This window comes from Homarus americanus, unplaced genomic scaffold (genome assembly GCF_018991925.1).
Source record: "Homarus americanus isolate GMGI-L3 unplaced genomic scaffold, GMGI_Hamer_2.0 scaffold54403, whole genome shotgun sequence".
Classification (NCBI taxonomy): Eukaryota; Metazoa; Arthropoda; class Malacostraca; order Decapoda; family Nephropidae; genus Homarus; species Homarus americanus.
Window position 1 is genome coordinate 1 of NW_024711773.1, and position 16,496 is coordinate 16,496.

At 40.2% G+C, this 16,496-nt stretch overlaps 1 protein-coding gene across 2 annotated transcripts; it reads right to left on the bottom strand.

The window, feature by feature from the left end:
- Positions 1-7,740: 7,740 nt before the first annotated feature.
- Positions 7,741-15,902, bottom strand: LOC121858831 (macrophage mannose receptor 1-like). Of its 2 annotated transcripts, none has more exons than XM_042355486.1 (6): positions 15,803-15,902; positions 14,326-14,496; positions 9,813-10,052; positions 9,189-9,242; positions 8,785-8,958; positions 7,741-8,090 (listed from the first exon to the last, which is right to left on the bottom strand). In XM_042355486.1, exons 1-6 carry the CDS (start codon positions 15,834-15,836, stop codon positions 7,852-7,854), a joined length of 912 nt encoding a protein of 303 aa, XP_042211420.1. In that variant the 5' UTR covers positions 15,837-15,902; the 3' UTR covers positions 7,741-7,851. The 2 variants fall into 2 exon arrangements, with proteins under 2 accessions (XP_042211420.1, XP_042211412.1); XM_042355478.1 differs by having other exon boundaries at positions 9,189-9,245.
- Between the last annotated feature and the right edge of the window lie 594 nt (positions 15,903-16,496).

The following is a 16,496-nucleotide window of genomic DNA, read 5'->3' on the forward strand; positions in this document are numbered from 1 at the left end:
GTGTGTCTCTTCTCGGTAACCTGGTGTCGGTGCCTCGGGAAGTAGTCTCTGGGTGGTCCTCACTCGCTGACCCGACACATGATGACTACTTTCTTGCTCCACGTCGTTGGTGTTGTCACTCAGGAGGTTTTTTTTGTTGTTGTTTCTTTCTTTTTAATCCTTTGAGTCCTGGAGGGTTAAATCATAGTCCTCAAAGGGTTAAATCATAGTCCTCAAAGGGTTAAATCATAGTCCTCAAAGGGTTAAATCATAGTCCTCAAAGGGTTAAATCATAGTCCTCAAAGGGTTAAATCATAGTCCTCAAAGGGTTAAATCATAGTCCTCAAAGGGTTAAATCATAGTCCTCAAAGGGTTATATCATAGTCCTCAAAGGGCTAATTTATAGTTTTCAAAGGGTTAAATCATAGTCCTCAAAGGGTTTAATCATTGTTTCCAAAGGGTTAAACTATTATCTTCAAAAAGGTTAAACCACCGTCCTTAAGGTTAAACCACCGTCCGTAAGGTTAAACCACAGTCCTTAAAGAGTTAAATAATCGTACTCAAAGGGTTAAGGAAGAGTAAAAATGTGTGTACTATCTCAATGGGTCTAACGAGCAGGTATTACCGGGCACTATATTGGCTCTCCTCTCCTTGTTTACCTACGAGTATTATCATAGAATAATTATCTACATTGTAACTAACCTTGAGGGAGAATCTGGTGAGGTTGTTATGTGAAGAGTGACAAGAGTTAAGACAGACAGACAGATAGATACAGACAGACACAGACAGACAGACAGACAGACACAGACAGAACCTCTTATTACTTTTTTTCTCATCTGTTGCTTTGACATTATTCCATCCACTAATACCTGTACAATATATATAATATCTTTCATCTATTTCGTTTTGTTGTTGTTTAGATATTGTTCCTATCTCTCTTTTACTTCCTTCTTTGATTATATATATTCTCTATTTTATTCTTAGCTGTCGTTAGTATTTCTGTTGGTTTTCTTATTCTTTTTCATTATCTCTAAAAATAAATATTTCTTCTCTCTATGATAATATTTTCCTGCTGTCGTTCAATTCTATATTTTTTTCACCATTTTCATTACTCTCTCTCTCTCTCCTATCCTCTCTTGTAAACACTTATCTTTTACTTTCTTCTTACATTCCTCCATCTCTTCTTCTCTTATATTATCAATTGTTTTAACCTTTTCTTCCTTTGTTTGACGTCTTTTCTCCCTGAATCTTCTTTTCATTACCAATCTCGTTTCTACCAGGTAAAAGTTATTAACCACCACTCCGTGTCACCTCATTATAGTGCGATCGTATCTCACTTATTTTATATTATATGAACTGTGTGTATATAAAACCTAAACCCATCACCTGAAGCTCTCCCGCACCTTAACACACTTCTATACACTGTCTCCCATCTTAACACACTCCTACACACTGTCTCCCACCTTAACACACTCCTACACACTCCCCTTGCTTAACACACTCCTACACACTGTCTCCCATCTTAACACACTCCCCTTGCTTAACACACTCCTACACACTGTCTCCCATCTTAACACACTCCTACACACTCCCCTTGTCTCACACACTCCTACACACTGTCTCCCATCTTAACACACTCCTACACACTCCCCTTGTCTCACACACTCCTACACATCCCCTGCCTAACACAACACTCCTGCACAGTTCTCTAAAACTCGTTACTCCCGGTCCAGCAAAAACAGTGGGGGGGGGGGAGGTTTTCAATTAACACGTCTAATCTCACGTAAACTATATATATCTGTGTTATAATTCCCACGTTTAGAAGAAATCTTGACCACGATCCTTTATAAACATTCTGTCTGGGGTGTAAAGTGAGAATTTTTGCTGGTAATTCAATCAGAAGAGGAAGTCCATTTGTGAGGTGAAGTAGTCGTTTGTGGCTGGAACAATGGTGTGGCTAGAGAGGTAGTTGGTTGTCAGCAGGTGTGTCGTGTAGTGTGGCTTTACCTGATGTTCCCTGTGGCTGTCATTCGAATGTGGTCTCTCTCTCTCTCTTGATCATGTTCTATGTCTTGCCTAAACTCAAGAGTGAAACACCTTATCTTTCAATCACAGGAAGACAGACACAGACACACCTCTCTAGCCAGACAAAATCATAAACACACGCTGACTGAATTTCTTCCATCCTTCATATACAGCGATGGGGTGAGGGTTTACCAGCCGACAATTGACATCATTTTTCACTCTATATAATTACAGCGTTGTGAGGAGGTCTTATCACGTTGTTCTATCTATCAGGTGTGTGTAGGTGAGCGGTGATTGGTGTTGGCGCAGGGTAACAGGTAACGGGTAATACTCACCTTTCATTCATGACACATTGTTTCATCCCGGGCGTCTCCAGGTGGTAGTATGTCTGGTCACGCGAGATGCACCTTTACCTTCGGCGGGATTGAGTCATCACGGCGACAAGTCCTTAGGAGAAAAAAAAAGACCCTCAGTGTCTTATGACTCAGTGTCTTATGACTGATGAGAAGTATGAACAAGTATCTTGATCATTTATCTTGTGTCTTGGTTCATTTCTTCCCCTCAACTCTTAACTCTCCAGTCAAGATTTATTGAGTTACATCCGCCTGTCAGAGCTGTCTGTGACCTTGGCCTGCCCTGCCGCACTCTGACGGATAAATTGACACATTCACAAACTGATTACAGCACCTTTGCCCCAACTCTCCTAGTATATACCGAAAACGTAGTAAACAGTTTGTTGTACACTGCCCCAAGGTCTATGACATACAGTAGGAAAGTATTTTTTGAGGAGTAAACAGGACGTTTCCCAAGTATTATGTATTTACGGGAGAGAACCAACATGTGGCACAAGGGTTGAGTGAAATAATCAGAGATTGTGATATGTCTCATCTATTCTTTGGACGTGTCAATTTTAATCAAAGCCTTATCCTTACAGACAGCAATAAGTATTCTCCTTTAGTTAGAGGGTCTCGGAGCATGGATGATTCATGGGATTCGATATGGATGAGAGAACTCTTTCATTTATGCAATCGTAACTGGAGTGGTATACACGTGGAAGGCAGATGCAGAAACGAAACATCTTGAGGAAACCCACTAAATTACTCGTATCTCTAACATAAGTATCTGGTAAGGAGAGCAACACACCATCATGCTCTGAGTGTTGTCACAATACTTCATACTGTGTTCCAGAGAGTAATGTACAACAAGAGTGTACATGTACGGTACATAGTACATTTACACAATTTACATGTACGGTCCTTAGATTAAATGATAAGTAAACATTAAATAATCTTAACACAGTATATTTTGCCGTTTGTTAACAGTTAGCAACAATTATCTTAAAGGTCTTTAATAACGTGAGATAAACAGGGAATTTTTCAGTGTTTTTTTAGTCGTATTTAATCCTTGGAGTAAGTCTGACCAACATACAGTACATCACATTACAGCGAATACTCGTGAATAAATAAATAACTGAGGATTGCAGTTTATCAGAAATTCAACCAATATATTTAAACCACTTTTGTAAAATGTTCTCTGATCATCCTATAAATAAGGCATATTTCACCATCCCCACCACTTGTCCCGTTGATATGACGAGGGTCACAGCAGAGTCGCTCCCCACGCAGCCAGTCCTGGACACACAACTCTTTGGTCTAAGGTTCTGAGGCTTGACGGTTTGCTCTGTGTTTTAGTTTTGAGTGTTAGCAATGTTGTAATTAATTTTTGTCATTAAGTTTTTAATCATGTCATTGCACTTTATTTCATGCTTAGTTCTGATGATAAAATATATTGTTGAAATTTTACCGAATATATATGTTGCTGTTTATCCATACGCTGGTGCTGGTATATATATCAAGAGGTACTGCACACAAGTGGACTCACACAGAGCAGCTAGGGAGTGTTTGTGTTTGTGTGTGAGTCAATATTTGGTGGGCCGTGACCTACCTGCTGGGGCGGAGCGTGAAGTTGTTTCCATTAATAACTCCCGCACAGGACAGGTAATGGTCCCAGAGACACACCCCGACCACCTGCCTCGACAACCTTATCTCACCTGTTATGTTATCTCTTCCTTATTACTGATCACCTGTGTTGTATTTGGTGTTCTTCATTGTTATATCTTCCCTCCTGCCGTGTATTTATATATATATATATTTATATATCATCATATAAAAGCATAAGAAGAAATATATGTTACACCACCTCCCTCACCACCTCCCTCACCTCCTCCCTCACCACCTCCCTCACCACCTCCCTCACCTGCTCCCTCACCTCCTCCCTCACCACCTCCCTCACCTCCTCCCTCACCACCTCCCTCACAAACACAATAATTGTTGCCCCTCCAGCTTGGGGCTGGTCGGTCGGCCCTATGACATAAATTTAAAGTGTAGCAACTGTCGTCAACAGAACACCCACACCCTGAGGTACAGCTGCATGACCCAAGAAGAGCGGACATATCCCCAACTGCACTGACGAACCATTACACCGGAACACAGTCTAACACCAGATTTTATCCAATTTCCAAATTACTAATGAGAAGACAGAAGCAAATGGCATAAAGAAACATTCTCAAAATTTCACAACCTGTACAGGGATCGAACCCGTAGCTTGAGGCAAGTATCAGGACCTTTACATCACAATCATCACACACACTTTGCCGCTCTGTGTGTGTGTGTGTGTGGGAGAGCGTATCTGTGTGTGTTTCATGTGGGTTGCCTGCTAGCTCGCCATCAATCTCCCGACGTGTCCTGATCATGTTTGGCCGCCGATGAAAACGGTTATAAGGAGATTAATAACAGAGCACCTAGACACACACACAGGTATAATTCATGTATTGATCAGCAGTGGTGGTTCCGGGTTGTTAAGAGTATACAGTGGATGGGTGGGTTCCTATCTTAAAAGAGGCTAAGTTTGGAGAGAGACGCAAGTAAAAGAAGATTTCTACAAGACACATTAATCTCATCTTTGAATTTCTCTATAGTACTGTACACCTTACCAGTCGATATTTATTTAATTATATGAAAATAATAGAATACCTGTCTACAATACCTGGTTCCTAGTATTTTATTCGTTTATATGTAACAGTTATTACAGGTATTTACAGGTAAGGTAATTTACGCAGGAGACGACATCCTCAATTCCTTCAAATTGATTTAATTCTTTTTTATCATTAGTTAGTTGTTTTTTATTAGTGAGTTCTTTTAGATAGTTTTATTTATATTATTATTTAAGGTCAGTATTATAAGATATTTGAGATTATTATTATTATCAGTATTACTATTACAGATATTATTATTATTATTATTATTATTATTATTATTATTATTATTATTATTATTATTATTATTAGCAGCAGCAAAGTGTTAGGTGGTGGCGGTACACTGTGAGAGGTGGTCCGCGTTTTCATACTTTTGACATGTAATAATGACAGATGGCCACGGCTTTATATATTGTAATTACGTCATATAAATCTTCATTGATCTGCTGGACGACGACGCGGTAACAATATTACGCTCAATATGAAGTATGTGCTCACGTTACCACGCCTTGGCATAGCGTTCTGTTGCCAGTGTGTGTGTGTGTGTGTGTGTGTGTGTGTGTGTGTGTGTGTGTGTGTGTGTGTGTGTGTGTGTGTGTGTGTGTGTGTGTGTGTGTGTGTGTGTGTGTGTGTGTGTGTGTGTGTGTGTGTGTGTGTGTGTGTGTGTGTGTGTGTGTGTGTGTGTGTGTGTGTGTGTGTGTGTGTGTGTATGTATGTATGTATGTGTGTGTGTGTGTGTGTGTGTGTGTGTGTGTGTGTGTGTCCTTGTCCACTTTTTCTGTAGGTGTGTGATAATTATATTGACGTAATGTGGAAAACTACACAACGTCAACGCGAGTGAGTGAGTGAGTGAGTTCTACGGCTGTTTCACTGTAATGTACTACACTGTTCCCTGACTGTGGCTTGGGGCGACGCTACTGCACTCTCCCTACAGCAGCTCATTTAGGAGGTTCATTTATCCAGGTTAGGGAAGTAGTGTTCACAGTTACTAGATCTAAATTAAAGTTTAATATTAAACTTCTAAATTACCCAGAGTTTTCTGATTTATTGTCTTACATAAACAAACAACGAAATGTAATGGACCAAAAAAAAAATACATCGATCTTGTATTGTTAGTCTATAATTGTCATGAAGTATCAGAGGAATTAAGTTGTTGTGAGAGAGATGTTCAGTGATGCCCTGTGATGGTGTACTCAGATCATTCACTTCCTCTCGTCAAACAAACACACGGACGTTCTTTCTCATTTTATGTTGTATTTCTTGTATTGGTCACAGTAGAACCCCCCCCCCTCTCTCTCTCTCTCTCTCTCTCTCTCTCTCTCATGGGGTTCTATATATACCTGATACATATAATGATCTGCCCTACCTGTGTCTTCCTCTGTGTGTCTTGGCTAAAGTTTTCCTGTAGGAGTTTTATGTTTCGCTGGGTGACTTGTGCTGCCGGCCATCAGCTCTTGTTAAGGTATACACCAAACACACTGTAAAGGACCTGGCTTTAGTCTCGTGTCTCCCTACAGTAATGTCAACGGCCTATGTAGTCGACATAATGAGAGAATTGGTTTTATGTGATTTACTGGGGAGAACTTTTATTTGTTTCGTCAGGCGCTGTGAGAGGGAGAGAAACCTTACCTTCTTATTTATATGATAATTAGATTACACCAATATCTGCTACCATCAGTCCTTATATTAATGAACTATATAAAATTTGTCTTAATTATATAACAAAAGAAAGTTTCGTGTATAAACTGTCTTGCTGTTTTAGTATTTTTAAATAACTAAATTGTTTACAGACAAAAGTATAGTTCTCAGGGATTACATTAGAGTAGCCAGAGTGATACAATATTTGGTGAGACAGCAGGAGTCGAGGGCCGTGGTCGCCAACCCTCAGGAATGATATGTCACTTTACTTTCATTACCTTTATAAGAGTTATGACTTTTTTTTTTAGTCTAACTCAACCTTAATTGCTTCTTATTTAAAACTCTGTAATACTTTTATTTTGACTGAATCAACTTACGAATATAATAACCTGGCCTGAGATTTGTTAGAAGTGATACTAAAAGATTAACTATTTTACTTTTTTATTTATTATAATATATTACTGTTGAGTTGGCCAACAGTCTTCATCTACCTGTTCATGAGAATCAGGTAAGTGTTCCTAGACGAGGTGAAGGAGCCTTGTGCCGTTATTGAATATATATATATATATATATATATATATATATATATATATATATATATATACTTCATTTTTAGTCCATTTAACACGCGGACTTTGAACATATAATCAACGACCTCACCAGCAAGGAATCGAACCCTCGACCTACTGGGTGGGACTAGGGAACGCTTACCGGCTAGGCCACAAGGACACTAAAAGCAGTTCTAGACTCTGTTATATTTCACACAAAGCCTGTTCATCGAGCTGATGGCGCCGTGAACCTCATTGGGAAACTGCCCGTGCCTCGTATGTGGTGTCAGTAGCATTTTACCGAATCCAGCTGGTATGAAGCGTTCCCTAGTCCCACCCAGTAGGTCGAGGGTTCAATTCCTTGCTGGTGAGGTCGTTGATTTATGTTCAAAGTCCGCGTGTTATATGGACTAAAATATATATATATATATATATATATATATATATATATATATATATATATATATATATATATATATATATATATATATATATATATATATATATATATATAGATCCAATACTAAAATCTAGGACACATTTTGTAGGTCATGTTAAAAAAATAAATAAAAAAAATCGATTACAATGTGAAATATTAAAATCTTTGTGTTTTGGAGAAAGTTCATCTCAGTGTTCACATATCACACCGACGAGGCTGTCGCATTCAAGGTCATGTAAAAAGAAGTGATCAGTATTGATAAGAGAACTACAGTTTTGTGAGGTTCCCCCTTGTGGTTCTTGGGGACTCGAGCCTTGAGCCCCCCAGAATGGAGTGCCCATACGTACAGGCGTCCCGTCCAGCCAGCGCCAGTCACCTTCTTTCTTACTGTCCGACCCTCCGATGTATACGTAGGAGCTAGTCAAGTCTGTAATGAAAACAGGATAAAACACCAGAAATGAATTTGAAGTTTGTCAAAATATATTATATTGCCACACACACACACACACACACACACACACACACACACACACACACACACACACACACACACTTACACTTCCTCCCATACACTCACACAGGTTATTACAACACTACAGCTTCGTATATACCTGAATCTGCTGCAGCTCAAGGGTACATAACCTCCTGACACTATAATTACAGGGTCAAGATCCGTCACCTACCATCAATAACGCCATGTGGATGTTACTGTTAGTAGTCTCGGCAGGGTAAACGATAAAGGAGTAACGAGAGTAAATCAAATGGTGACTATGTCTTATGTCTTCTCCTATTTGTCAAGAAAGAAGAGATGAGTCGTATGTCCCTTTCTCTCAAGTGACTTTTCATATTAATATACATAACAACAACGCAAAATCACTAAATAAGTAACTACGGTTTATAGTCACAGTCAGTGTTCAGTGTTTACATGTTGAACAGATATCATGAATATAAATTATATAACTGTGGACACCTGTAATAAGAGCTTTAGCAGGTATTCGGTACTCGCGGTAAAGAGGTATAAGGTAATGTGGGAGCAACAGCAGGTATCTAATGAGTGTGTTAAAGCGATGTGAAAACCTACTCTTGTGAATTTTAACAGTATATGTTAGTCAGATTCTCACCATGGGCATGAAGGTAGTCGAACAAGGCACCGAGAACGTTAGCATCGTCCAGCTTGATCATATGACCACCGTGTAGCAGCTCACAGAAGCGCCGCTGTTCTTCCCAGGTGCCGGAGCTGGGCACGTTGACGAAGAGACATCGACCACCAATGACCTCGTAGGGATGTGGGCACTCTGGCGGTATTAAAAGGTTAGACATGCAATTTTTTTCATTTGTTTTGGTTATCTCAGATTATAGCAATTTTAAAATTCTAATCCATAAATATGAATAGGCCAATGTATATTACACACACACACACACACACACACACACACACACACACACAAACAACATGAACTAAACCATCAGCGTTCTGGGACTGTAAAAAAAACCCAGTACAGTATAATAGTAACAAGCAACTTACCTACTGAAGGTCGTCCTCTGGTGGTGCTGAGTGCTGGGTCCTGTAGGAGGCTGTCTGCTGCCAAGAGAGTGCTCCTTTAATCACAGTAAGTCAAGTGTAGGTGTTATGGGGCTCCACTGACACTTTATGATTCAGGATACAAATTATCCCTGACAGTGTAACTCAAGAATAACAGGATAAACATTGCTAAACACTTAATAAGCATTTAATATACACTTGGTATATGCTTGATAAACACTTGATAAACAATCATATGGAGAAAAATTATCTTGTATTAAAGTAAAAAAAAATAGACTCCAATTTAATACAACCTCGTGCAATTATATTTTACTGCTGTCGTAGTGATCATCCTAGCCCAGGTCAGTGATCATCCTAGCCCAGGTCAGTGATCATCCTAGCCCAGGTCAGTGATCATCCTAACCCAGGTCAGTGATCATCCTAGCCCAGGTCAGTGATCATCCTAGCCCAGGTCAGTGATCATCCTAACCCAGGTTAGTAATGATAAGTCTGGTTAGGTTTGTGTGTGTGCGTGTATATCAGAGTAAGTTACATTCTTTACATAGAGTGAAGAGTCAGAAATAACAGAGTAACCGATCAGTCAGTCATACAGCGTTGAGAACTCACGAGTTTGTTGGCAGATGAGAGAGTGCGGGTTAGAGCAGGAGGCGTCATGCATGAAGTAGTAGTCTTCCTTCAGGAGTACGGCGCAGTTCTCCTTAGCTCCACCTGTGGGCTGTTGGACTCCGTCTTTGAGGTCACCCCACAGTGGAGTGTTCATGTGGACAGGTGCACCCGTCAACCAATTCCACTGCCCCTCCACCGCCTGGTCCGTGGCTCCTACCCAGTAGCTCACATCACTCCTCCCTGCCACCACAACACAATGTAAAACATTAAATCGAGGTAACGTAGACAGTGGTGTGTATTGTGTTTGTTTACTAGCAATGATAATGTAATGTAGGTTAGTTTGTCTTGACTTTTAATTAATTATTTTGATATTTAAACTGGATAAGTTCCCTAAAATACATAAATTACACTTGATACTTTATTTTTTTATTCAATACATCCAGTGAATAACTCTAAAATGATTAATGTGAACAGAACTGTGAACTACTTGTGAACAGGGCTGTGCCCTCTTGTGGGCCGAGTTAGAGAGGGCCAAGGAAGAAATCTTGAAATTAAAGGAAGAGATGACGAGGATGAAGGAGGAAGTGAGACGAGGAAAGCTGGTGTCTGACGAAGACTCAGGCGAATGGAAGGTTGTGAGGAGAGGAACAACCAAACTGGTGGTGAAAAAATGCACCAAGGATACGACAACGACAACAACAGCTAAGTGTACCAACTCTTTGAGTCCCTTGATAGATGAATTGGACGTTAGTAAATTCAGGGACAGGACTGACAAGGAAGGTACGAAAACATTAATTGTTGGCGACTCACAGGTACGGTACTTGGACAGAGCTTTTTGTGGTAAAAATAAAAATAGGATGACGGTGTGTTTGCCAGGAGCTGGGGTGGGGGATATAGGTGACAGGATGGACAATATCTTATCTGGCAATGGGAACAAACCCATTATCTGCCTCAGTGCAGGAGGCAATGATATTGGCAGGTGTAGGAGTGAGGAGCTTCTTGATAAGTCCAAGGCAGCTATAGAACGTTTTAGGACTAAGGGAGGGATCCCTATCATATGTGGTGTCCTGCCTAGAAGGAGAGTTGGCAATGGATGGTTGCCAAGGGCAGTTGGTGTCAACGGCCGTCTTGACAGATATTGCAAGTCAATATCAGTCCCATTCATTGACAACTGGGACAACTTCTATGGCAGAAGGGACCTTTATGCTAGGGATGGGGTGTACCTGTCTAGGGATGGGGTGGCAACCCTGGCTGGGTCTCTCGAGAGGGCAGTTCAAAAGATATCGAAGTCTTTAAACTGCTAGGGGAACATATGAGCACGGGGGTGGAGGAAACTGCAGTGGGAGCGGGTAAACACAGTGAAAGGTTGCAGGGAAATAGTGTTAGGAATGAAGACAAAGCTAAATTAGACAGGGAGTTGAAACCTAAACGCGACAAAGAGAGGACTCAGAACACGACTAACTTAAATGTCTACTACGCAAACAGTAGAAGTCTGAGAAACAAAATGAATGATATTAGGACCTTGGTATGTACCGAAAAAATCGATATAATAGCATTCACTGAAACATGGATAAACCTAGACTCACGTGAGTTACCTGTCGAATACCAAATTGCAGGTTACAAATTATTCCATACCGATAGGCAGATTAGGAAAGGAGGCGGAGTAGCAATCTATGTCAGGGATAATCTGAAGTGTGAAATAAATAAGGAAATAAAAACTGAGCAGAATACAGAAACAATTTGGATAGAATTAATCGAAGGTAGGGAAAAATTAATCACAGGAGCAATATATAGACCTCCTAATCTTGATAGAGTTAATGAGCGACATATCTGGGATGAAATGCACAGCGCTTCCATACACAACAAAGTCTGTATAGTAGGCGACTTTAACTTTGGCCAAATAGATTGGATTGACCTTACGCGTAACTCAGAATCAGAGGATTTTCTTGAAACGATCCAGGACTGTTTCCTAAGTCAACATACAACCGAACCCACCCGGGGTAACCATATACTCGATTTAGTTCTGTCGAACAGAGAAAACCTCATTAGTAATGTCGAGGTAGGGAACGAACTTGCAAACAGAGATCACAAAGAAATTAGATTTCAGTTAGATTTCCAGGACATCCGTAAGGAAAATTTCACAAAAGTCCCAGATTTCAGAAGGGCAAACTTTGGTAGTTTGAAGAGGCAGTTGAGAGAAGAGGCATCATGCTTGGGGGTGAATTACATAGACCTGACGGTTAAAACCGACCTCATAATGAGATCTGAGGTTGCCGAGTTCCACGACAATTTAAATAATGAGTTACTTAATGCACAAAGGCATAACATACCATACAAAAAACTCAGATCAAACAACAATGACCCTAAATGGATAAATATTTTTTTAAAGAACATTATTGGTCAAAGGAAGGCTATAGGTAGGAGGATAAATCGTGGCGAAATTTACCTCCAGAATTATTATAAGGTATTGGCCGGTAGGGTTAAGACCGAGATAAGGAAAGCAAAGAGGAATAATGAGCTGAGGATAGCAAGGGAGGCGAAGACAAACCCCAAGGGATTCTATCAAATGTATCAAACTAAAACACGAGAAACGATTGGGCCAATACAGTCAGATACCGGCGAGCTAACTGATAACGACGGAGAAATGAGCAATAATCTGAATTAATATTTTCAACAGTTTTACCACCGAAAATTTAAACATGATGCAGGCGCCGACTCTATACAGAGATAGTGAAGAAAACAAATTAAGCGAGATAGTAGTGACTAGTAACAATGTTAGTAAAGCCGATAATGAACCGACTAAAGCTAATAAGTCCGCAGGTCGATGAAGGATATTGCCAGAGTATTAAAGGAATGTAAGGAAGAGCTTGAAGTATGCCCTTAGCAAAGTTATTTAACATGTCCTTAAAACAGGGTAGTACCAGAATCCTAGAGGATGAATGTAATACCGATTTTCAGGAGATAGATCACTATCCTCTAACTTCTTCAATCAGTCTAACATCAATAGTAGGCAAATTACTGGAAGCAATCATTTCAAACTCTATTCGAAATCACCTGGAGAAGCACAGATTGATCAATGATTCCCAGCATGGCTTCACAAGCGGACGTTCTTGTCAAACTAATCTATTAACATTCTTTTCATCAGTTTTCGAATCGGTGGACGAGGGCACAATTATGATGTGATATATCTCGACTTTAGCAAAGCCTCTGACAGAGTCCCCCACGAAAGACTAATTAGAAAGGTAGAAGCTCATGGCATCAAAGGTGACATCCTTAACTGGATTAGGGCGTGGTTACAGGACAGGAAACAGCGAGTGAGCATTAATGGCACTAAGTCCCATTGGAGCAACGTCACAAGTGGAGTTCCCCAAGGCTTAGTACTTGGACCATTATTATTTATTATATACATAAACGACATAGATATCGGCATAGACAGCAACATAAGTAAATTTGCTGATGACACTAAAATAGGACGTGTTATTAAATCTGACGAGGACTCCGCAAAACTAAAGGAAGATCTAAAAAAAATTTCGAATGGTCTGAAAAATGGCAGATGAAATTGAACATGGACAAATGTAAAGTACTCAGTATAGGAGATGTGAACAAGGAAACCAGATACCAGATGAACAACGATGCCATAGAGAAATCCGACTGCGAGAGAGATTTAGGAGTAATGATAAGCAGGAACCTTAAGCCAAGTAAACAATGTGTTTTTGCTCGTAACAAGGCTAATAAAGTACTGTGCACTTGGGTTCATACAAAGGAGCGTTAGTTACTACAAGACTAGCGAGGTCATACTAAAACTATATCTTGTTGCTTGCGAGACCTCTCTTGGATTACGCAGTTCAGTTCTGGTCACCATATTACAGAATGGATATAGAATCCTTGGAAAGAATTCAGAGGAGAATGACAAGACTAATCCCGGGCATTAGGCAATGACAAGACTAATCCCGGGCATTAGAAACCTTGAGTATAGAGACAGGTTAAAGCATCTTAATTTGCACTCCCTCGAGAGACGTAGAGCGAGGGGCGACCTGATAGAGGTGTATAAGTGGAAGGCAGGGCTAAACAAAGGGACATTACAAAGGTACTGAAACTATCCAACCAGGAGCGAACTCGTAACAATGGTTTTAAATTAGACAAATTTAGATTTAGGCGTGAAATAGGTAAACACTGGTTTGGAAACAGAGTAGTGGATGAATGGAACAAGTTACCAAATATCATCATTAACTCGAATACGCTGAATAGCTTCAAACATAGGTTAGATGCTTATATGAGCAATAGGGGTTGGGTGTAGATGGGACTGCCCAGTATGGGGCAATAGGCCCGCTGCAGTTTCCTCCATTCTTATGTTCTATAGTTATGGCATTACTAATTGTTTAGTATTGTGTGAGTTAACTTATACTCTTAGTAAAGTAATCATACTACTGATCTATTGTCGTGATGGAGGTGACCAAATGATGCAAATGTTGAACTGTGGGTGTGGAGGTGTGGAGGTGGTCAACACACTTACCAGTTTCATACAAATGTTCGACAATGTAAGCCAAAAGGTTAGCATCATGGAGGTCGACCAGTTCTCCCCCTAAGTCTTGACATACGGCGGTCAGCTCAGTCCAGTTCCCTGACAGCACGTTATCGATGAAGAGGCAGCGGTCACCCACTTGTGTGTAGGGCGGCGAGCAGGCTTAGGGAGGGACGAGTTGAACACGGTGGTGGGTGAGTACCAAGGTGGAGGAATATAATGAAATCAGGTGGCTACTAACTTTTCCAACTTCACAATGCCAGGACCACATTTTCAGTGATAATATATTGAATTATTTCTTCAGTGTTATCTGATAAAACACACACAAACACACACACAGACACACACACACACACACACACACAGACACACAGACACACACACACACAGACACACAGACACACACACACACACACACATACCTGAAATACAGCTATACCATACACCTAGCTACATCTGTTACAAAATATAAATTATTAACTTCACCTAACCACTGAGACAGTACAATAAATCACTGAAGGGTTGTTCCATCACCAGCAGGTAATGTAATCAAACGTGTATTGGTAAGTGCACAAGGTAACCGTCTCCTCTACTCCACGCTGGAATTGAATCCTAAGTCATTTGCTTGTAAGGCAAATGTTGTGTATTATATTATCGATAAATTATTTCACAATTAATTAAATACATTTAACGAAAATTTCATCAGAAAAGAGTGGAATGAAAAGACTATGGGCTCAATATCCGCCCGGCCACCTGCAGCACAACGGAAGTTCAAAGGTCGCTCTAGGTGGTGGGAACAGCCTCTCTGTTATTATACGGTGAAGGCAGCAACAGTACGGTGATCTGTTGTGTGTTAGCGAAGATGAGAGCCAGGGGAGGCCAGACACACAGCTGCTCCTCTGTGGGGAGAACCTTTATGTTATCAAAACCACATGTAAGTATAAGTGTACGTATATAAAATTACAGGAGTAGGTACAGGTTCAGGTGTAGCTGCGGGTTCAGGTGTAGATACAAGTACAGATACAATACGGAAGCAGTCATACAGTTACTGGATTTTCAAGCAGTCGTACAGTTATTTGCCACCTGTCTGAGACTGTCATCTTTCAGCAATTGATTAAGTGAATCGGCCAAATGCTGTTTCACATCTCCAGTCAGGGGGAAAATTGGGTGAAGGGAGAACTGCTAAGTCATCCGATTTTCCCGATGACACCCGATAATTTGGAAGTTTCATCTGCTCAAACTTATTAATCTTACCTGTTTTAAGCTTTTTCTCTATCTTGATTAATATACGAATTAGTTTCAGTCAACCTAACCTAACCTAACCTAACCTAACCCATATATAACAAAAACCCAACTATTCTACCTTAGTTTGGAGGCACAAAAACCCTCACAATAAATGACTGGAGAGATAATTTCGCTTTTTAACTTACTCACTCATCCCACAACACACAGACGAAGAAGTAAATACCAAGGAGAAGTAAGGTGGTAGTAAACGCCTCCATGGTGAGTACGCAGGAGGAGGCGCAGACGCAGTGAGAGTTAACAGTTATGTACAACTGCCCCCACACGGTTCTTTCCCATTTATAGTCTGAGTAACAACCACACCTGCATTTTCCCGCCGCTTGCCCACACCTGCATTTTCCCGCCACCCTGGGACACCTCACCTACTTGCCTCCCACAGATTACAACATCTATTGACTATCACTTATCAGTGACCTTTAAACTTAACTAATTACAATTGTTATATTTCCATTGTATATATAGTCAATTAATATTATTTACCAATTATATAAAAGATTGTAATTGTTATAAATTATAATTATACATTATAGTTATCGTATGCCTGACCGCCTCACACAAAAGATTTATTCCTCTACTGTATTTACACTCACAGCGACAACATCTGTGTACGACTGTTTATTCCATAATTCTACGTTTACCAAAAAAGGACCCCCCAAAAATAAGTCTACCCATAGATTTTTTTTTATAAACAAGGAGGTAGAGTAACACAAAGATAGATACACCTTCTCATAAATCTACACGTTGACGTAACTACACATTCAATACACTCAAAGACGCTTACACTCACATAATAACACCTACACACTAACAAAAAACTCGTATGAGAAAAATACTCACATAATTCCAAACAAACTTTCAGT

What these genes read in the sequence shown, in the direction of transcription:
- LOC121858831 (XM_042355478.1), bottom strand. Translation starts at nt 15,836, where the DNA reads ATGGAGGCGTTTACTACCACCTTACTTCTCCTTG. An exon ending in TCTCATCTGCCAACAAACTC is followed by an intron (nt 9,246 to 9,812) that starts GTGAGTTCTCAA and finishes CTCTCTTGGCAG; the next exon opens with CAGACAGCCTCCTACAGGAC. An exon ending in CGACTACCTTCATGCCCATG is followed by an intron (nt 8,091 to 8,784) that starts GTGAGAATCTGA and finishes TTTTCATTACAG; the next exon opens with ACTTGACTAGCTCCTACGTA.